Raw genomic sequence first — 21,915 nt, 5'->3', positions numbered from 1 at the left:
CTGCACCACAGCGCCGGCCCCACCAGCATACCTTTTCAAAGTACTAGTTACATTCCTGGCTGTTCTTCTGATCTAGCTCTTTACTATCGCACCTGAGAAGGTAGCAGATGATGGCCTAAGTGCTTGGGCCCCTGCCATCCACATAGGAGACCCGGATAGAGTTCTGGGCTCCTGAATTTAGCCTGGCACAGACCTGGCTGTTGAAGCCAACTAAGGAATGAACCAGTGGAATGGAAGATCTCTCTTCTCACTGTCTCCCACCCTTCTTCCTCCCTCCCATACTCTGTCACTCTGCCTCTCAAATAAATAAATCTTCTGTAAAATCGAGATACACTGGTGCCAGTGTTGTGGCATAGTAGATAAAGCCAGCACCTGTAATGCTGGCATCTCATGTAGTCGCTGGTCTGAGTCCCAGCCACTCCACTTCTGATCCAGCTCCCTGCTAATGCACCTGGGAATAAGCAGCAGAGGCTGGATCAAGTGCTTGGGTCTCTCACCCACACTGGAGTCTCGGATGAAACTCCTGACTTTAGCCTGGCTCAGCCCTGGGAAATGAACTAGCAGATGCAGGATCTCTGTCTCCCCTTCTCTGTGTAACTCTGACTTTCAAATAAATAAATAAATTAAAAAAAAAAAAAGGTAGACACACTAAGTCCTCCACGTGGAATTCTTCACCCACTTCTCTACCTGGCAGGCTCCTCTTGCCTGACATTGCATGGAAAGTGGCTGCTGCTCCCAGCAGGACGGAGCTGCAGGAAAGCTCAGGAACCCACAGTGCAACTCTGCTAAGATCCTTCAAAAAGTTCATGGAAAATTTATATAAAAAGCTATGCATGAGTTTCAAGGTTTTTTTGCAGCAAAATAAACCTGTCTTTTTGTTCTGTTTTCCCACTTTTTGAAGTCCCCTCCTATGACCCAACTCCCTGTTGTGCCTTGAAACCCATTCCCCTTGTTCTACTTGTCACCTGACACTTACTTACTGTGTCTTCATGCCACGCCCCCTCCTCTGCCAGGTGGACTCCTGTGCCTGCCTGGGGGTCCCACCTTGTGACCACCTTGACCCCCACTCTAGCCCCAGGCATTCTCCCCTCTCCTGGCCCTGGAGCAGAGGGGCGTGGCCTCAGGCCCAGGTGAGATGAGGGAGACTGAGTCAGACGGGTCCCCTTCTCACCTGCAGATGCTGTTTCCAGGATGGAGTCCACATACTTTATTTTAGCAAGAGGCAGGACCCCTGTGCCCAGCCCCTCCCCCCTCGCTGCCCCTGCTGAGTCCCTGTGCACTCTGCCCACCTTCCCATGCCCACCCCCCTGATTGCCATGAGTCCACGCGGCCGCAGGCTGGGGTGGCAGACACAGGGGCAGTGCACAGCAGCTTCGGCGTGTGAGGCTCCCCTGCAGCAGCCCGTCTCTCTTGTCTCCTCTGCAGATATCGTCAACTGTGACCTGAAGTCCACCCTGCGGGTGCTGTACAACCTCTTCACCAAGTACCGGAACGTGGAGTGAGGGGCCCCGGGCCCCAGGGACCAGCCTCCGGAATGCCCTGCCCTGCTAGCTCCTGTCTCTCGCTCTGTGCTCTCTCCCACAAAGCCAGCCGCAACCCAGAGAGTAGGGACTGACACTACAAAGCATCAGAAGCTCCAAGGGCTGCCCTGCACCTCCCAGGCCCTGGGGCGGACCCAGCAATGACTGGGAAGGTCATCCGCCTCCAGACGCCAGGTCCCAATGTCCCTCTGAGTGATTTAGGAACCAGTTTAGGCAAGACAGAGTCCCCAGAAGATGGCAGCTCAGCTCAAGTCACGATGGGTGTGAACACATGCCGGGCGCCCCACTGAGTCCTGAGCTAGACCCACACTCACGCATGCCCGCCACTCTCACTGAAGTAGGCCTCATAATCCCCTTCGAAGATGAGAAGGCTGAGGCTCCGAGGTTCAGAAGCCGATGTTTTCCTTCAAATGACAGATGTGTTAATAACTGACCAACTGCATTCTTGACATGTTCTACAGGGGTGTGTGTGTGTGCGCGCACGCGTGCGCATCTGCCCACACACACCTGAGAGCTCAAAGAAGCCCCAGAACCCTCTACTGCCACCATCAGGGCAGCCCAGGACAAGCCTCAGTGATTCACACAAATTTAACCCAACTAATTTTGTGTGTGTGTGTGTGGCAGGAGTCATGTCCCTCAAGTCCTTTGTAGAAATGGAAATTACCCTTAATTCCTTCAAATTTCTAATCACCCCATACTCTCATTTCAGGGTGACATTTGGGAAGAATTCAGTTTAGAATTAATGGAGTGGCACATTTTGCAGCCTTTTTGCTTGATTGCATGTAATGGAAATGCCCTATATTTTCCTGCAAAAATAAGTACTCAATTCATTATCGTTAGGCAAATGTACAATCTACTCCGGCACCGCAGAGAGCTGGGCACAGGCCCATTGGAGCATCGCTTGGGAAGTCGAGCTCTTCAACAGGAACCCTTGAACTTTGAAGAAAGGAACTCCTTTTTGCCTTCTAATTGATCATTCAGACCATTCTGGCTAAGTCTGCCCACATGCAATTACCAGCTAATTCGGGCAAGGAAAAATGTAAGTCATTTAGACCAAAGCCGAGCAGTTTCCTTGCGTGGGTGCCTCTAGGGCCTGTGGTTACTTGTATCCCCTCTTTGTGAACCTGACCTTGAAATGCAGCACTCCAGCTGGGCCAGGCTGCTGGTAGGTCCTGGAGGAACAGGGAAGGAGCTCGAGGGGAAACAGGTGATGATAGGGGGCAGGCAGCAGGGAAATATTTGCACCCCTAGCAGCTAGGAGACTGCCCTCAGAGACAAAGAGGGCCTTCTGGGACTTGGCGTTTGCACCCTTAAACTGACCTAAGCCTTCGGGTAAATAATCACTGCTAACTCACCTTCAGTGTACGATTTTCACAAACAGTGCCCACTGGACACCAGCTTGAGTGCCTTCCTCTGGAAGCCCTTAACCGCCACCTTGTCACTACTGGAGGCCCATTGCACAAAGCCCCGTCTGGTCTGGAGAAGTCACCGTGATCTGTGTCTACACCACCCAAAGCTAGGCCTCCCATATTGTCCACAACATTCCTTTCAGCTTTCTTGTCTTTTCTTCCTATACTGTCTATCTGTAGTAACTCAGAATCCAGTTTGTAATACTGCACATTTTGTTGGGTATTTTGCTCCAAGAAAGAATTGTTTCTCAGCGTAGAGCATTTAAGATACAAAGGCAGTGTGCATTGTTACGTCAATTTCTTTAAAAGAATAGAATTTTTTTATATAATTAGTGAAAGATTTTTCATTAGGAAACACTAAGTACTGTAATACTTCTGTTGCTCTCTTTTAAATTCCTGGTGGCAAATCAAGATAAGCAATGACTTCGTGTCCTTGAGCAATCCTCACGTGGGATGAAATGAGAGAAATGCATTCATTCAAACACGCTGTGCTTTACGAATTTTGTTGTCTCTCTTGTCTTTTTTTTTTTCCCTTGTACTTAAGCTGCAAATGTGCAGGTGCCCTTAGTAAGAGCACGAACTTAGAAAGTTGTCGGGGTGCAGTGTGTTTGTTAAGCTGGCCCTTGCAACACCGGCATCCCATATCAGAGTGCTGCTCTGAGACCCAGCTCCCTGCTAATGCACCTGGGAAGGCTGCCACTGATGGTCCAAATGCTTGGGCCTCTGCCACCCACATGGGCGACCAGGTTGGAGTTCTGGGCTTCAGCCTGGCCCAGCCTGGCTACTGCAGACAAGTGTGGAGTGAACCAGTGAATGGAAGCTCTTGCTCGCTCTCTGCCTTTCAAGTGGTTGAAAATAAATAAGCAAACATTTCAAGAAAATTGCTTTTCAGAACTGAGGCCTTTGTCCGGAATCCCAGGGCCCACGTTACAGAACCTGTCACCTCCTTTAGATGTTTGCCTTTCAAAGCTGGAGTCTCCTGCTTACACATGACCATGATTTGAACAAGAAAGAAGCATCAGAATAATAAATAAACTGAACTTAACCCTCACCTCTTCAAAAAAAAAAAAAAAAAAAAAAACCAAACCAGGAAACCAGGACAAGGTTCCAGTCTCTGTAGGAACACTGGGTATTTTCTCCTTTCTAAACTTAAATTCCTGGTTATTTTTAGTTAATACATAAATGGCACAGAATTCAAAAAGCATGAATGGGTATTCAGTGAAAAACCTAAGTGTCCCTCCCTCCCCACCCCCAGCAGCCACAGCCCCTCCCTGGAGGCAGTGCCAGAGGCCCCAGGCACACCGCTGCAAAGGCATGCAAGTGTTGAAGGTGTTTTCTCACATTCAGAGAACACTCTAGACATTCACCTGCACTTCCTTTTCCTCCTCCCATACTTAACGTGCTATCAGGAGATTGCCCTGCACTGGGTAGTACAGGAAATCTCTCACATTTTCAAATGGGCATCCGAGCACTTTGTAAGCCCAGATGCACATCTCTGGTCTGCCTGAGCGTGGAAGAGAAGCTGCCTGCATGGTGATGTTAAGAGTGGAGACAGATCTAGGGGCACTGCAGAGGGGCAGGAGCCAGGCAGACGGGGGGGAGGGAAGGGAGAGATGTCCCAGAAGCCTCTTCCTGTGCCTTGAACCTGTAGTTTTTAAGCCCTGTTTGGGAGCAGTATGGTGAACTGTGTGCCCTTTGGCTAAGGTTTGATGGTTACATGTTACCAGGGCTACCGATCAGTAACAGAGTAGGAGAGCATGATGGGGGAGACAGAGCACCTACAGTTGTGCTGTGTAGTCTCGCTGTCAGCTGCGTGGCGCTCGCCTCCTGTAGGAAAACACCCAGGATTCCCACGCGCGGACCCAGGGTTGGCCTTGCCCAAGTCTGGGAGACGCTTTATCAGCACATCGTCGGTGTTGCCTTGAGTTGGTTGCAGATTTCAGCTGCTGCCATCGGTACTTTTTAATTACGAATGACTGTTAGCTTAGCTTTATCATTATCAACGTATTTGTTGTGGGTTGCTTGGTTAACCCTACAGAGTTTGGTGAAGTTTATTTGCATCAACAGTATTCTGGGGCTGTAATTTTCCAATAACTAGACTCCAAGCCATGTATACATTGTGGTTCCAATGTGAATCAGCCACACTTCAGTGCTAGAGCAAATGTATACATAACCCACTCCCCTCCAATTATCACTAATTTATTTTTCCACTGGAAAATGAGACTAGATGGAGTCAAGAGGTCAGGCAGTTTTGGCCTAAGTGGGAGGTGATCAAAAATAATTTGAGGTTCACTGCCTGGAAGACGGCTCCCCCCCGGACTCCTACCTGAAGAGGGATGTGCTCTCCATTCGCTGCTTTCAATGTTGCCTGCCATTTAAATGCTCTTAGGTTTAGTGGAAACGGCAAGAGAGCTGCTGCAGATGCTGTGAACACACCGAGACGCAGTGCTGGGTAGGAGGACTCACTGGCTCAGGGGCCTGCCTCTACACGCCAGCTTCCCAAAGGACTTGCAATTCCTGGCTCAGTAAAGGGCCATTTGGGGCAGGCATTCAGCAGTGCAGTTAAGACACTGTTGGGGGCACAATGGGTTAAGCTGCCACCTGTGATGCCAGCATCCCATACAGGTGCCAGTTTGTGTCCTTGCTGCTCCACTTCCAATCCAGCTCCCTGCTAATGTGCCTGGGAAAGCAGCGGAGGATGACCCAGGTGGTTGGGCCCCTGCCACCCTCTTGGGAGACCCAGATGGAGCTCCTGGCTTCATCCTATCCCAGCCATTTGGGGAATAAACCAGCAGATGATTCTCCTTCCCACCATCCCTCCGTCTGTCTGTCTCTCTCTGCCTTTCTAATAAAAAAATCTTAAAAAAAAAATACCATTTCGCTTGACTACATTCCATATTGCAGTGCCTAGACTCAAGTCTTGGCTCTGTTTCCACCTCCAGCTTTCTGCTAACGCACACCCGGGGGGTCAGCAGGTGATGGCCCATGTGCTTTGCAGACTTGTACTGAGTTGGGACTTCTGGTTTCAGCTTGGTCCAGGCCCAGCTGATGCAGACATTTAGGGAGTAAACTAGTGGATGGGAGATCTGTTTCTCTCTGGACCTTCATTCACTCTCTCCTTGCCATTCAAACAAAATAAATGCAAATCTGGAAGTCCAGCACTGTGGTGTAGCATGTTGAAACACCACTTGACATGCCAGCATCCCTTATCAGTGCACCAGCTGGAGTCCCGGCTGCTCCACTTCCCATCCAGCTTCTGTGAAGGCAGCAGAAGACGCCTTAAGTGCTTGGATTGCTGCCACCCACACAGAAGACTAGGATGAGCTCCAGGGTCCTGGTTTGAGCCTGGCCCAGACCTGCCTGTTGTAAACTCAGGGAGTGAACCAGCAGATGGAAGATATTTTCTCCCTCTCTCTCTCTCTCTCTCTCCTCCTCTCCCTCCTCTCCCTCCTCTTTTCCCTTCCCCTCCCTGTCTGCCTTTCAAATAAGTGAGTGAATAAATAAATCTTAAATATAAAACATAGGGGCTGGAACTGTGGCACAGCAGGTAAAGCTGTCATCTGTGGCGCTGGCATCCCAGACAGGTGCCGGTTCATGTCCTGGCTGCTCCACTTCCAATCCAGCTCCCTGCTAGTGCACCTGGGAAAGCAGCAGAAGATGGCCCAAGAGCTTGGGCTCCTGCACCCTGGCTTCAGCCTGGCCCGGCTCCGGCCATTGTGGCCATTTGGGTAGTGAACCAATAGACGGAAGAGAGATTTCTTTCCCTCCCTCCCTCCCTCTCTCTTCCTCTATCTATATAACTTTCAAATTAAAGAATACATGTTTGAGGGGCCAGCACTGTGGCGCTGTGGGTTAATGCCCTGGCCTGAAGCGCTGGCATCCCATATGAGCGCCGGTTCTAGTCCTGGCTGCTCCTCTTCCAATCCAGCTCTCTGCTATAGCCTGGGATAGCAGTAGAAGACGGCCCAAGTCCTTGGGCCCCTGCACCTGCGTGGGAGACCCCAACAAAGCTCCTGACTTCGGATCGGTGCAGCTCTGGCCGTTGCGGCCATCTAGGGAGTGAGCCAGTGGATGGAAGACCTCTCTCTCTGTCTCTACCTCTCTCTGTAACTCTTTCAAATAACTAAAATAAATCTTTATTAAAATACATCTTTAAAAAATAATAAAACAGATTATTTTTCAAGGACAGGTATTAGTATGAGTTGCTCACAGTCATTGTGGGGAGCAACCCGGACTGGACTGAGTTACTGGAATTAAGACTTATTCTATGCATCTGCTCTCCCACAATATGGCGCTGGGAGAGGAGGAAACAGCTTCTACGCAGCTGCCTCTTGCCAACTTGAGTGATGACCTCCAGGAGCTGATCCTGCTCCTGATTGGAGGAGAGCAGCGTACTCGGCGTGTGGGCAGCCGAGTTGGGATTGGCGGAGGAGGACTATAAAAGAGGAGAGAGACGGCATGCACCAGGAACATCTAAGGGGAACATCTAAGGGGAACACCTGTGCAGCCCCCGAGAGAGCCGGCCGGCGGTGTGCCGCTCCCCTGCGGAAGTGGGGAATGTGGCAGGGGGAACCGCCCTTCCACGGAGGTGGAAGGGATAGTAACCAACCCGGGAAGAACCAGCAGCAAACCCGGGGAGGGCCGAGCAGACGAAAGAACAGCGCAGGGTCCTGTGTCGTTCCTCCACGAAGATGGGGAGCGACAGTCATAACTACAAAAGTAATTTTCTACTGTTTTTCCTCCATTTTCCTAAAAAATACAAGCTCCAAAATTTGCTTGTGCCCTCTGCTTTTTGGCAGCAGCGGCTGCATGTGTGAATATGTGCGTACAGGTCTGTGTTTCTGTGGCCTTGGCAATGAAGCAGCCATGCTAGTGCCCAGTGCAGGCCGAGCAGCAGCCCAAGCGGTCCTTTCTTGAGCATTCCAGGCTTCCCAGGTGGGGAGCCACCACTGAAGCCTCTCTGAGGGTACACTCTGCAGGTGTCTAAAGATGGAGAGCTGTCACACAGATACGTTTGGGGAACAGGGCTAAGAAAATTAGACTCTCTGTGGTTGTGGGCTTTCTCTGGCTTTCTAGCTGGAGTCATGTGCGAAGCTCCTGCATGAAAGACTGACTCTTAGGGAAGACAGAGAGCAGAGCAGGTCTAACTGTGTTCCACCACGGGACCTGTTTACCTCTTGAGGCCTTTCTATGACCAGCTCAGTGGTCCCTCAGTACCCGCAGGGGATTGGATCCGGGACCTGAGCAGCCTCCAAAACACACAATCTCCTTATGTAAAATGCTGCAGTGTTTGCATGTGACCGTTGAACATCCTCCGGTGTCCTTTTTTAAAGCATTTTTCATTCATTTATTTGAGAGACAGAGCTCCCATCCGCGGGTTCATTCCCCAGTAGTCCACAATGGCTGGCACTGGCCTGGCCAAAGCCAAGAGTTGAGAAGTCAGTCCAGGTCTCCAAGGGGGCCCAGAACTCAATTACTTGCTACCACTCTGCCTCCCAGGGTCTTCATTAGCAGGAAACTAGGATCAGGAGTCAGAGGTAAGTATCAAAGCCAGGTACTGATGCGGGACATGGGAGTCCGAACTGACGTCTCAACTGCAAGGCCAAATGCCTGTCCCTTCCTATACACATCCAGTCGTCTCTGCTTACTTATAATGCCCGATACAACATAAATGCCATGTAAATAGCTGTGAGGCTGTGTTGTTTATGGAATAACAAGAAAGCAGTCTGTACATGTTTAGCCCAATTTTAATTTTCCAACCATAGTTGGCTGAATTCCAGGACGCAGAACCCATGGACACGGCATGCAAAGTGTAGTCTGTGGAAGTCCCCCATCCATTTAGCTACATATGCACCAAGCATGTGCTGAGTGAGAGCTTTCAGACTGAGGGAAAACATGCAAAAAACAAATATAGGAGCCAGGATTAGGGCACTGCAGGTTAACCTGCCACCTGCAACATCGGCATCCCATTTCAGGGCACTGGTTGGGAACCAGCTCAAGCACTGACTGTTCTGCTTCTAACCCAGCTCCCTAATACACCTGGGAAGGCAGAAGAAGATGGCCCAAGTACTCAGACCCCTGCACCCACATGGGAGACCCAGATGGAATTCCAGGCTCCTGGCTTTGGCCTGGCCCAACCCCTATTGTTGCGGCCATTTGGGGAGTGAACCAGCAGATGGAACATTGTGTGTATGGGGAGGGGGACCTCTCTCTGTCACATTGTCTTTTAAATAAAAAAAATTTTTTTTTTTTTGACAGGCAGTGTGGACAGTGAGAGAGAGAGACAGAGAGAAAGGTCTTCCTTTTGCCGTTGGTTCACCCTCCAATGTCCGCCGCGGCTGGCGCACTGCGCTGATCCAATGGCAGGAGCCAGGTGCTTATCCTGGTCTCCCATGGGTGCAGGGCCCAAGCACTTGGGCCATCCTCCACCGCATTCCCTGGCCACAGCAAAGAGCTGGCCTGGAAGAGGGGCAACCGGGACAGAATCCGGCGCCCCGACCGGGACTAGAACCCGGTGTGCCGGCGCCGCAAGGCGGAGGATTAGCCTAGTGAGCCGCGGCGCTGGCCAAAATAAAAAATAAATCTTAAAAAAATCACTCACAAACACACACACACACAATCATTATTAGCACAAAGCGCGGTGACCGGTATTGAGAAGCAGCGCAGACTAGAAGAGAAGTCTCTGCCAAAGTGATGTTTGAACGGACTCCTGTAAGGTGGAGCTGCTCAAGCAGGGAGCCCACCATCCAAGGGCGAAGCATGGCTGAGGATCCTGAGACAGGAAAGAGGCAGGTGCCCGGGGGAATGGGCGCAAAGCCAGGAGGGATGGAGTACAAAGAGTGAAGGCGGAGAACAGCTCTCAGATCTTGGGGAGCAGATGTGTGTTTTTTGAAAGGCAGAGAGAGAGAGAGATCCTCCATATGCTGGTTCTCTCCCCAAATGTCCATAACCCAGGGCTGGGTCAGGCAAAAGCCAGGATCCAGGAATTCCATCCAAAGCTTCCACATGGTAGCAGGGACCCAAGTACTTGAGCCATTGCCGTGCCCTTCCCTAGGTGCCCATTAACAGGAAGCTGGACCAGAAACAGACGTGGAACTTGATCCTAGGCACTCAGTTATGAAATTAAGCATCCCAGAGGCAGCTTAGTCCACTGTACCACAATGCCCAACCCAGGAGTGCATATAGTTATAAGGAAACGGGAAGCAATCTGTATCAGCATGTTTCCCTCCCACTGTGTGGAAAAATTTGGGGAAAGTTATGCCAGCATCATGAAGGTCTGGCGCCAAGAATGGGGGATGCAGCCTCCGCCCACTCTCACCCCTACTCAGGTCTCAACAGCACCTGCTGGGCAGCGAATAACCTCACCGTCTCTGAGACTGTAAACACAGCAGGAGCTCCCAGACCATCCCAAGCTGTCCACACACTGTCCTTTAAGAGCTAAGGGAGGCCAGCACCGCGGCTCACTAGGCTAATCCTCCGCCTTGCGGCGCCGGCACACCGGGTTCTAGTCCCGGTCGGGGCGCCAGATTCTGTCCCGGTTGGCCCTCTTCCAGGCCAGCTCTCTGCTGTGGCCAGGGAGTACGGTGGAGGATGGCCCAAGTGCTTGGGCCCTGCACCCCATGGGAGACCAGGAGAAGCACCTGGCTCCTGCCATCGGATCGGCGCAGCGCGCCGGCCGCAGCGCGCCAGCCGCGGCGGCCAATGGTGGATGAACCAACCGCAAAGGAAGACCTTTCTCTCTGTCTCTCTCACTGTCCACTCTGCCTGTCAAAAAAAAAAAAAAAAAAAAAAAAAAAAAAGAGCTAAGGGAACCCAGCAGGCCACAGAGGCTGCACATGTGAGACAAAGGAAAGAAGAGGATGGCCAGGCCAGGGAGCTGATCTGTGGGCTCCAGAGCTCCCACCCTTCTCACCACAGAGGAGGACTCTTGTTCCTTCCCCAGGTGCATCCCACGCTGTGGGCAGCACGAGGTGTAAGACTGACTGCTGGATGTGGAATAGTGCTTTCATGTTCCAGATTCAAAACAATGAGCCTGAACTCTGTTGCAATGCCTACCACATTACGTAAAACCTACCAAATGGGGTCACTAATACGTCATAGGTCTTGTGAAATGTCTTCTCATAGGCAGGTGTGGAAAGACCAGAAATGTCTGGAAATTCTCTGTTGGAAACACCTAGTGAGCACCTGCTCCAACATGATGCTTCTCTACAGCCGGTGCCACCTGGACTCCTGCGTCCACTCCCCTGATCGCTGTGCACCCTCTGATGCTGGCATCTGAAAGGGCACTTAAGAAGTTCTGAGAAGTGCCAATGATCAAGATAAATGATGTTTTATCCATGAGATGGGCTTTTCATTTCTTTTTATTGATTTTCATGTTTTTGCATCTTCAGACACAAACTGTTAGCCCAGGGCAGCATTCCAAGACACACAAACATCATTAAGGCAACCACTTTAAAGAGTGTGATATGTTATTGAGGTGGACAGAACAATAGATAAATATTTAATCTGTTACACGTTTGCTCTGTGTGGGAGCCAGGGTTGGGGTTGCGTTGGTAGACAACTTCCTGGAAACCCTGACCACGGCCTAAGCAGCTGCCCAGGGAAGCACAGTGCCTGCCCTTGGCAAACATTTGTCAGCATTTCTAAAAAGCAGCTCCTGGAAGCCTTTTCTCACTCGGGCTTCAGAGGTTATATCTTTCCCTATTTGTTATGATGTTGGAGAATACAAACTCTCACTGAACTGGGAATGTTTGGCGACCAGCAAACACACAACCCACAAAGCCAGGTTACTGAAGGCCAAGGATTTCCCTGTTCGAGCTCTCTGTCCAATGCCATGGCTGTGGTGGGTGGGTGCATTGGCTCTGCCTCACCTGAGACTGTGTTTTGTGCAGTGTTGGTTTGCACCGCTAATTCCCACAATGTCCTGCTCCCCCATTGGAATCATGTGTTGGCCACACCCATGACCAAGGCTGTCACTGCCTGAAGGAGACCAAGCTCACCACTGACAGTTCTACTCAGGGGAGGCCACCAGATTGCTTCAGTTTCTGAAAGTCAACCATCCGTCTGCATTTATGGGTTAAATGACTTTCTCACCTGTGTGCTTTTGGTGCAATTTTTAGTAAGATCCAGAGCTTCCACCCCTGGTCTTTTCATGATGATTCCAACATGACATGGTCTCCCCCATGGTAGCATCAGCCTTATTCCCTAGCATTGAAGAAGGACTCCTGACATCATGAGGCAGGTGTTCCGGTCAGCTCCCTGGACCATGGTCAGAATGGCCACAGTCACTTCTGCAATCAAGTCAGGGAGTATCATGGACTGTCTCATCTGTGTCCCTTCCCAAACTATTCTCCCATCACCACAGGGATGACAGAGGCAGTCCATTTGGAGCAGTGCAGTGACGTGGTAAGATGGCCTCCGACACCAGGTCCCTAGTTCAGTCCTCCTAACAACACCCCAGCAGGCATGTGACCCCTGGCAGCCTCTTCCTCTAGACTCAGCACCTGTGTGCTCCACAGAGATTTGCTGCTACAAAAAGCCCAAAATCAAATGGAGATTCGAAGTCATTTTTCTGAAGTCTTACTTGTGGCTTTAGATGACAAATTCCAAATAGTCAGCAAAGATCCCGAATCCAGCCAAGGCTCTACTCTGGCCTCACACTCAAAGCTTCCTTCCCTCTTCACACTCGCCCTGCACTCTCCACCCCTGGTAGGCATCTCCTTTTGTTCCCCGGCGTGGGACCGGGCACAAAATCACAGCATGGACACGGACCAGCCCAGCACTTTGTCATCCTTCCGTTGCCACCGGGTGCTCCCCGGCCTGAGATGCCTGTCTCGCTCTCACAGGACTCCCTCTCTCCCAACACCTATTTCCTACTGCCTCCTCACCTTATGTTTTTATTTCCTCCTTCACTGAGATCATCAAAGCCATTGGCTTCACGTTTTTCCCATTGCATCTCGACATCTCTGCTCCCTGCCTCAGTTCCAAGGCTGCCCCGTTCACTCCCGCCTCCCTCATCCACTTGCAGAGTCAAGCATCCCTCTTCCACCAGCACCTCGACTTTCGCTCACACACACGCAGATTGCCAGCACTTCTGCCCTGGTGCACGTTTTCCTTACAACACTCTCCTGGAAATTTTTACAGATCTATATCTATTTCTTCTCTTCTTTGTGAAGCCCTAAAGCCTGCCTCTGGTGTTCTAGAAACTGAACTGGCCGTCTGAGTGGTCAGCTCTGAATCGACCGGGGCAGCCCTGGCTCTGTTTCCCTTGTTCTGCTGATCGGCCACCTCCTTCCTCCTTCCTGCAGGAGCCCGGTGGCAGCTACCGAGCTGTGACACTCACCTTCTCCCCCACCCCCTGGCTGCTGCTCTGCTTCCTTCTAGGTGGGGTCTTCTCCTCCCCTAGCCCCCGGGGGGAAAAGCTTTCTAGAAGCCTCCTCCACACCTCCCTCCTACCCTCCCTCCTGGCTTCTAGTACTGCTCACTCTCCCTCCAACCTCAACAGCTCACCCACCCAATCAGACACTTCCAAGTCCACAGCATCTCTCACAAGTCCCCTTGGTATTCCCCAGACTGAGTTTTCTCTCGTCCCATCCCTGCTCTTTAAGACATCCCTTCTCTCTGCCGGAGGCACCCTCCCCTTTCCAGATCCACAAAGGTGTTCTCAATTTTCTGCTCCTCCCAACACATTCGATCAGATCCGCTGATCATTTCTTTGTGAACCACCCACTCTGCCCTGATCCCTCCTCTTCAGGCCCCTAGGCCTGCCCCTGATTTAGGTCTCATCCTGGACGTTACAATGTAACCCTCTTCTCTTTGGGCTAATCCATCCAGCATGCATAACCTCCTTAGATGTATCAAAAACCAATGCTGACCATGGTGCTTTGCAGTGTGCACTTTACCCAAGTCATCTCACTTGGTGCTTTCCACAGTCCTGTGAGGTAGGTCCCTTCTACAGGAGAAGAGACAAAGGCACAGAAAGATCTAGTGACTTGATCCAAGACACTCCTCATAAGCCCTGACAGTGTAGCTTCAGTCTTTGGAATCTAACCATTTGAACATGGCCCATCTTCTGCAGAAGTATGGCTCCCATGGCCACCATGCCTGCCCAAGGCCTCTAGACTGGCAGCCCAGTCCACCTGACCAATCCCTGCCACTTTGCACCCAGAGAAATCCACCTGTTTGCCAAAGAACCTTTGTTCCCTGCTAGCAGCTGTTCTCTTCTGCCTTGTTTTCAAGTGGAATTCCAGAAACAACTAGGCTGTGAGGTGATAAGCTTGTCACGGATTCATTTATTCTTCATTTGTTCAATAAATATTTAAACCTTGCCCATGATGCTAGGCATGGGAGAACAACCCAGGGCAAAGCACCCATCTCTCAGCCCCATGTGCCCATGCTCTGGTCACTTCGAAGCCTTGCTACTGCCTGGGACCCCCAGTTCAGAGCCCCGCATGCCGCAGGGCTGTTTGCATCCCAAGATTTGCTTAGTCTGGACCCTCTTCAGCCACAGTCCCTGCTGGATCCTGCTACTCCCCTTGGCGGTGCCACGTGTAACCTGCACACTGCTAAAGCTGAGGGTATTGAGAGGAATGGGTGCGCTCCCTCCTGGCAAAGATCAGCTCCAAGCCCCTTTCTGCTCAGGCTAACTTAGCAATGATATGTGGTGGGAAAGGCAAGTCCACAGACAAACCTGTTGTCTGCCAGCCATGTGCTGGGGCACTGTGTTGCAGAGACATCCCAGCAACCTGTGTTTCAGGTAGATGCTACCTGCAGGTAGCTGCTACTCTTTTCCCTGCCCTACAGAAGAGAAAACAGAGGTTCAAGCAGGTCTACCAACTAGAACCCAAACTCAGCTCTGTCTTCACTTTCTCTAGATGCCCTAGGACTCCCTCTTTCCTTTAGCCCAGCCACATAGGCTGGAGACAGGGGTCAGGACCAACGCCTGTGGGGTTTGGCTTCTGCTGCGAATCAACATTCCTTGTAACATGGCAAAGTCTGTGTTTCCTCTTCACCCTGTTTGATGTATGTATCTCATCAGTCGGCTGGCTGGCAGAGGGGGCTCTCCTTAACCAACTGCAGCAAATTCAGAAATTGAAAGAAAAAGAGGAAACAGCCTGGAAGGTGTTCTTTTGTTCCATGTCTCTTTCTGCCAACCATTTGGTTATTGGGGTACCCAGGGAAAAGACACAAGGCTGAATGGCTGAATGCCTTGGCCCTGGAGTGGGACTGGGGCCAGGAGCTGTCCTCCTCCCAGCAGACAGCAGGAGGCAGGCTGGGCTTGAGGTCTGGGCTAGAGCTGGGGGCAGGGAGAGCACTGGGTGGGCTGCAGACTGGGCCAGTTTTCTCTGAGCACTCCTGAGCCTCGGGTAACAAGCTAGGCTTGCTAAGGCCTCACAGGTGGACACAGCCCAAGTAGGTGCACAGGGAAGTGGGAGAAAGGATGCCAGCAGGTCGGGCTGAGCCACAGGCAGTAAGCAAGGCCTGAGACCAAGGCAGAAAGCACCTTCCATCCAGGGGCTGGTCTGCTCTGACAGCCTGGCTCTGGGGGACCGGCCAGAATCACTTGCAGGCCATGTGAGCCCCACTGGATGATTGTAGCACATGGCAGGTCAAGGCAGGGGCTTAGGCCTGTGGGCCGGACAGGAGAGCCAGGGGAGACGGTTCCATCAGCAAACAGTGCCCAGGTGGCTGCTGCTAGACTTTGAGTCCTTAATAACAGGACTTCTCTGGAGCTGCCCGCAAACCTGTGCCACCCTCTCCCCCACGTCAGGGGCTTGTGTTCTGTGTCTGCCACCAGGAACATCACTGGATCCAGTGACGAAGCTGGATGACAGCACTCCTGCCATCCTGCCACGTGGGCCAGGGCAAGGCCAGAGCCCAGCCCAGGAGCACACAACTGCACTGGCATGGCCCGGGCCCATGGGTATGCAGGGTTCACCCAAGTTCCCGCTTCTTCGTTCATGACTCACAGTTGCTCCTGCTGTTTGCAAAGTTAAGGATGTGGCATCAATGCTTGTGCACAGTAACTCTATAGGCTCATATTTTACAGTGCAGCTCTCCAGAGGAAAAAGCAAGCAAGTTCTATGCAGGAAGCATCCTCCCCTCTTTGATCTCCCCCGCCCGCTGTGGACATTGGAGTCAAGTTACACTGTTGGAAAGCAGACTGTGGATAAACCTCGGGAAGAGCACAAACCTATTTTATAGGCACAGCCAGAATCCCTGGAAACTGAGAGGCAGAAACCCAGCAAGCCCCTGTGCCTGGTAGCTGGGTGATACTGGGCAAGCCATGTGACATCTCAGAGCCCCTTTCTTTGTCTGCAGTGAGGGCGTGAGGGCAGCTTGGCCTGCAGTGCGTGCTAGGCCGGGTTCTGCTCTCCTGGCTCAGACAGTCTCTCCTTCCCATCTCCTTCCTTCTCAGGCCACACTCCTGAAGCTGTGCTCCAACCATGGTTGTAACCACCCCAGACCCCATGCTTGTCAAGATGATGAATGAGAGTGTGGCCGCAGATGTCCTGTAAACCAAAACCCACGTGGCTGTGAATCCTTATTGCTACCGCTGTTCCCACAAGCACTGGATCAGGGTTGGCCAACTTGATCTCTCCAGCAGGCACTACTAATCGATCCAGCACCCTTCCCTCTTAGACTGACTAGTGATGTCTGCAGTGGAGTGGGAGGAAGGCAGGAGAATGTCAAGGAAAGCTATTGGCCACTGTGGCCCTGCACACATTTCACAGCTTAGGATCTGGCGATGGGGCAAGAGGCAGACTCTGTAAGAGCAGAGTAGCTACCACTCAAACTCCATACTGAGAGAGAAGAAAGAGCCTGCTAGAAGAATGCATGTTGACCTTCTCGGGAAGAGCTGACCACTGTCAGCCTCCAGGTTCCCCTTCCCCAGCACCAAGCCTGTGCCAGAGCGGAGCAAACACACCCACACAGCTTCAGTGGTGTGGCCAAGATGACCCCATAGACAGGGGCAGAACCTCTGGCTCCAGCTTCCTTGCTTTTGACCTTCAGCAAGGTTAGCAAGGATTCCAAAGGCTCAGTCAACCTCCCCAAGCCCCGGGGCCCTGCAACCGGAGGGCGGCCTGCACAGTCAGACTGGGCGCCCTTGGCTAGGTTCGAAGAGCTGAGCAGCAACCACAATGAATTCCAGAAGGTTCTTTGGAGAAGCATCCAGTTTGGGAACGATCCTGCTAAGTCATACGTGCTTGGAATTCCTCAGCTTTCGCCTTCAGAATTTCTGGCAGCCCCGGGCAGTAGACAAGTATTTGTGGACAGACAGTGACTTCTCCTGCACTGGGAAAGGCCAGGCCCAATTTGAAAGGTCAGCAGACTAAACCTCAGCTCTGGAAAAGTCTGGAGGCAGGAAGGCCTTGTGCAGTAGGTGCCCTGCTCCCCCTCCCTAGACCCCTTGTAGGATCCAAGCACTCATTCCTTCCTTCCTCTCCCTCTCTCTCCCCACTTCCCCTCTCTCTTCCCACCTCTCTCCTCCAGAGCTACCTCCCACCCCCTGCCCCCACTCCCTACCCCAGGACTTCACCACACAGACAACCCTTCCCCTGGGGAGGCAAAAAGGACCCAGGCTCCCTCTCCCATCTGCCACCTCTGAGCTCCCAGGGGTGCAGAGAAGCAGTGGCAGGCTTGCTGGCAGTTGCATTTCTCCCTCTGCCTGCTCCCTCCCAGCACAGACTTCCAACTCAGAGTCTGTCTCCCAGGCACTGCACCTGGGGCTACTTGAAAAGCGAAAGATGGGAAGAAGCCAGGGGACCGCATGCTCAGGTGCTGAGAGACACACCTTGCCCCAGCAAGGGGCCAGACCCCTCCGCACACCACACCTCGGGTAGCAGAGCTGGTTGATGGCAAAGCTGCACCAGTGGCTTCTTGCCCTGCATTCTTGTGGGCTCATATTACAATTGCTGACATCTTTGGTCCCGCCTTTGTGCGCCAGCATTTTCCCTCATCTTTACAATAGGCACCCTGTGAGGCAGGAGTAATTAACTTCACATTGTGCATATGAGATTGCCAACAAGTCATTGCCAGCCAGGGAAGCCGAGACCCAAGCCAGGCCTCTGTGACCCCCAAGTCCATGCTCTCTGTACCTTATTGCCTCTGGCTCGCTGGGCATGGAATCTTCGGGTCAATTCCCTGCTACCTCCACATAAGGACCCCCAGAGAGGCCCCCTGTAGAGGCGGCCGGCACTCTCAGACCTCGGTGGGCACTGGCCCTATAGTGGCTGATAAGTAGAGTCCCTACGTTTGTAGGTCAAGTTCCCCGTGGCTCCTCAGGGCAGCCCTCACAGGTCAGCATTCCAGCAACATACAGTCAGGGGTTAACCCAAACGCCCTGCGGTTCCCCAGGGGTGTCTGCAGGTAGGACAGAGCTGTACCTCTCTCTCTCTCTCTCCCTGAGATCCACACCATGACCCAGTTTGGAGGCAGTGGGAACTTTCCAAGATGGCGCACAACAGGGGAGAATGAGTATGAAAGCCTTAGGGGGCACTTGTCAGGAGAGAGAAGGGAGGGGGTTAATACATGAGAAAAGGGAACAGACGGAACAGGAGTGCAGGCCCACCAGTCCCTCTGGGCTCTTGCGCTGCCCACACATACACACACACACCTGGCCTCCACCTGCAAGTTACGCTTCCTTCAGTCTTGAGTGCCCACGTGGCTCCTCTATGTCCTGGTGACTGAGGCCTGAGATGCTGTGGACCGAAGTAGCAGCCTCTGGCCATTCCCCAGCACGTCTGAGGGTCTGCCTCAGTTTCCTTGACCCACACCCCTTGTTTATCCCAAAGGAATTACTTCTGAGCACAACTCCACCCTATTTGATGAGGTTTTGACACAATGCCCAGCCCTTGGCTCCCTTCTCCAGGGATGGGAGGTGGAGGGGCACCAGTATTTGTGCTCTAAAATCTGCCCCTTGGTTCAAAGCTCCTTAAAGGGGTTAAAAGACTACAACTCTGCATCTACTGATGCCCAACCAAAGAGGATGGGAGGAGGGAGACAGCCACAGGCTTCCTAAAATTCAGACAAGGTTTGGATGGGGCATACCTGGGAGAGATGATCCCATAGGTAGAGCTGGTTGTCCAGTGTCAGACATCAGGCAGAGAATAGGGGTTCTGGCTCCTTACTCAACTAACTCAAAGTTTCAGAGAAGTCTCCGAGAGTTCACACCCGAGCACCAGGCAGAAGAGGCCCCAGGGGCTAGACTCTGGCACCAACCTGAAGGAATGAACTGCATCTGGGTCGGGCAGTGATGACCCTGAAGAAGGTGGAGCCAAGCAGGGCAGATACTCAGCAACTTACACCTAAGAGCTGAGGGTAAACATTCCCCCAGAAGAGACCCAGGCGGGCAGTGGTATGCACCAGTGGTGCTGGAAGACCCATTTAGAGTCATGCTGGAAGGTGCAGGCCAGGGAGCAGGGCAGGCTCCAGGCAGCCCTGTGAGGTGCACCATCCCATAAGGGGCCCTAAGACCTGTGTTCAAGAATCAGCTTTACCTAAGCTCCTTACCTGCCTCAGTGCAGTCCCCGTGGGAAATGTAAGGACCACCGCAATAGGGTAAGACAAATGAACAGGATGCATGAGAATGGAGCCAAGGCATGGTGTTCAAAGTTGGGGGCAGGGTTAGGGGAAATAGCAAAGAATGACAAATCCCTGGTAATAGCAGCAGTGGGCAGTTGGTATCACGTTAGGGGCACAGGGCTGTGACTGGAACCCAACAAGATGTGTTCCAACAATCAGGCAGGAGCTGTGGCTTCTGCTGCTCACAGCCAGGCCAGGCAGGGAGTGAGCATGAGGATAGACCCCCCCCCCCCACCACTGTCCTTTAGGTTTCCAGCTCTTGCCACAGCTCCCAAGGTGGGGAGCCAGAGGCCAGAGGAGCACAGCTGTTGCTGTCCATGAGGTCAGGCACCAAGGACACTGAGAAGGGTGGAGGAAGTCTCATGGATCCTGGAGGGGCTGCACAGAATACCCAGAACTCCCCCTCTGGAAGCAGTTCCTTGTTCATAAAAGGACACGCTACGTCCTGCTGACCGCCAAAGGGGCAATGGGGCTGGGGCATGGGCTCGAGCTCCAGGGGAGGGTAACTGAGTGATTTCACAGAGACCAGGATTCTCAAGAAATAAAATATGCCAGAGGGAAGGTCTGAGAAGTCTGGGGAAGCTGAGCAGACCCATCTTACAGACACAGCGGAGTTCCTATTTGAGTCCAAGTGACGACAACTGCAACCAACTTCCTTAGGAGACACTGGCATGACAAGGCGTGGCTGACTCAAGTCCAAAATCCGGCTTTGCCACTTAATACCTGTATATCACCAAGAATGGCAACAAACCCTTCTGAGCCTGAGTCCACTGAACTGCAAAAACTGGAATCTGTCCCTCCCCTCACCCTGAGACTTATTATTATAGCAACTCAGTTCAAGCAGATGGATGGTATAGCACTGTGCTGGCATGCAAATGATCCTCCCTCGATACGTGCTCCTTATGGTTTCCGCTCTGGGACACGGGTCAGGGAAGGAAACGGTGTGGATCGAGCATGAACAGGAGAAAGTGAAAGTGAAAACACAAGTGAGCCTGTAGCATCCCAGGAGGTGGGTCACCTGTAAAACCAGGCCCCCAGACGACTGGGAAATTAGGCAGGAAGTTCAGAAACACCAGCAGAGAAGTCCAGTGAGACTGTGGAGTGACCTGATGCCAAAGTCCAGAGATGCCCAGACTCGGGGAGAAGACCAGGACCATCTGTGCCCCAAAGCTTGTCCCAAGGTCCAGGTCCCCACCGTAGCCGGTTCATGAAGTCTCAGTGAAAAAATGCTTCTTCAAAGGGCATCTGGTGGCTTCCAGGTGCCTTGGTGTTGGGGAGCAGTCCTTGAACAAGTGCACTCTTCTAGGCAAAGGAACAGACTCCTCATTAGCTGGGTAAGCAACACCCACTGGGTACCAACCCAAGGCGAGAGTTCAATTCCAATCCTGCCCCTGGTTGCACCTTCTCCTTCAGCTGCCTTCTCATACCTGCAGAATAGGGATTAATGATATCAGAAAGAATACCTGGAACATGGGATAGTGTATGCCCCAGGAGTGTGGCATGAATAAGCATCATGCCATACACACACACACACACACACACACACACACACACACACACACATGAGGCTGCTGCTGTTTCGTAGAGCCCATAGAAGGGGAGTGATTCTTCCCATCAAAGGCAGAGGAAGAACTAATCCCTGCCACCCTGGAGCTTGAGGGAACTTACACTGACAGGGATTGAGAATACAGACATCCACGCTCCCAAACTCTGGGGCCTCGGTTGCGGGACAGATGTCCTTTGGGGTGACACTAATAGGGCAGACAACGGGACAACAGCAGCTGCCGTGGGTGATGAGGGCTCCCTGTAGACACAGGGAGGGAGCAGCCCGGTGAAACCTGACCAGTGAGAGGAGGGGCACGTTTTGAAAGGAGGGCAGAGTTATGTCAAGAAGGACCTTGATGTCCAGCTGAGCACCTCACATCTGTCCTGCTCTCAGGAATCGTGGGGGCCTCTGAAGTTCTCTAAGCTTGGACAGGATGAGACCTGAGCATGCAGGGAGAGGAAGCGGGCCCACTGGGCCCAGCATCACTCCCCCCTAGACACCAGAGCTATACCAATGGGCTTGCCCATGCCTTCTGACCCCTAGAACCAAGCTGCCCCTGTCCTGCTCACCCCAGAGCCTCCATCTGCTCTTTCCAGCATGATCAAGGGATTGGGGTAGGCTTGGTGAAAGCCTAGAAGTCACCCAGACTTTAGCACAGGACACAAATGTACAACAATGGTCTTGAAAATGGGCAGATTAGATTCTAAATCAAATGTCCTTTCTGTGTGACCCTGAGCAGGTCATGACGTCTCTCTGAACTGGGCTCCATTTCTGTGCAATAGCTTTGCTCATTGCTGTGATAAGACAATGAGATGACGGGTTGCAAGGCAGTAGA

General features: G+C 52.2%; 1 protein-coding gene across 2 annotated transcripts in view; it reads left to right on the top strand.

Annotated features, from left to right (window-relative positions):
* The window catches only part of PARVA (parvin alpha), a 167,573-nt gene extending 164,123 nt beyond the window's left edge, over nucleotides 1–3,450 (top strand). For both annotated transcript variants that reach the window (XM_051824848.3, XM_089328652.1), the window contains exon 13: nucleotides 1,426–3,450. In XM_051824848.3, coding sequence (XP_051680808.1) covers nucleotides 1,426–1,502 — 77 coding nt within the window. In that variant the 3' untranslated portion in view covers nucleotides 1,503–3,450. The remainder of the gene's footprint in view (nucleotides 1–1,425) is intronic.
* The last annotated feature ends 18,465 nt before the right edge of the window (nucleotides 3,451–21,915 follow it).

Source organism: Oryctolagus cuniculus, chromosome 1 (genome assembly GCF_051225735.1).
Source record: "Oryctolagus cuniculus isolate XC-2025 breed Fujian yellow rabbit chromosome 1, ASM5122573v1, whole genome shotgun sequence".
NCBI lineage: Eukaryota > Metazoa > Chordata > Mammalia > Lagomorpha > Leporidae > Oryctolagus > Oryctolagus cuniculus.
Note: the sequence above shows the minus strand (reverse complement) of the source record. Positions and strands in the feature narration are given on the sequence as shown.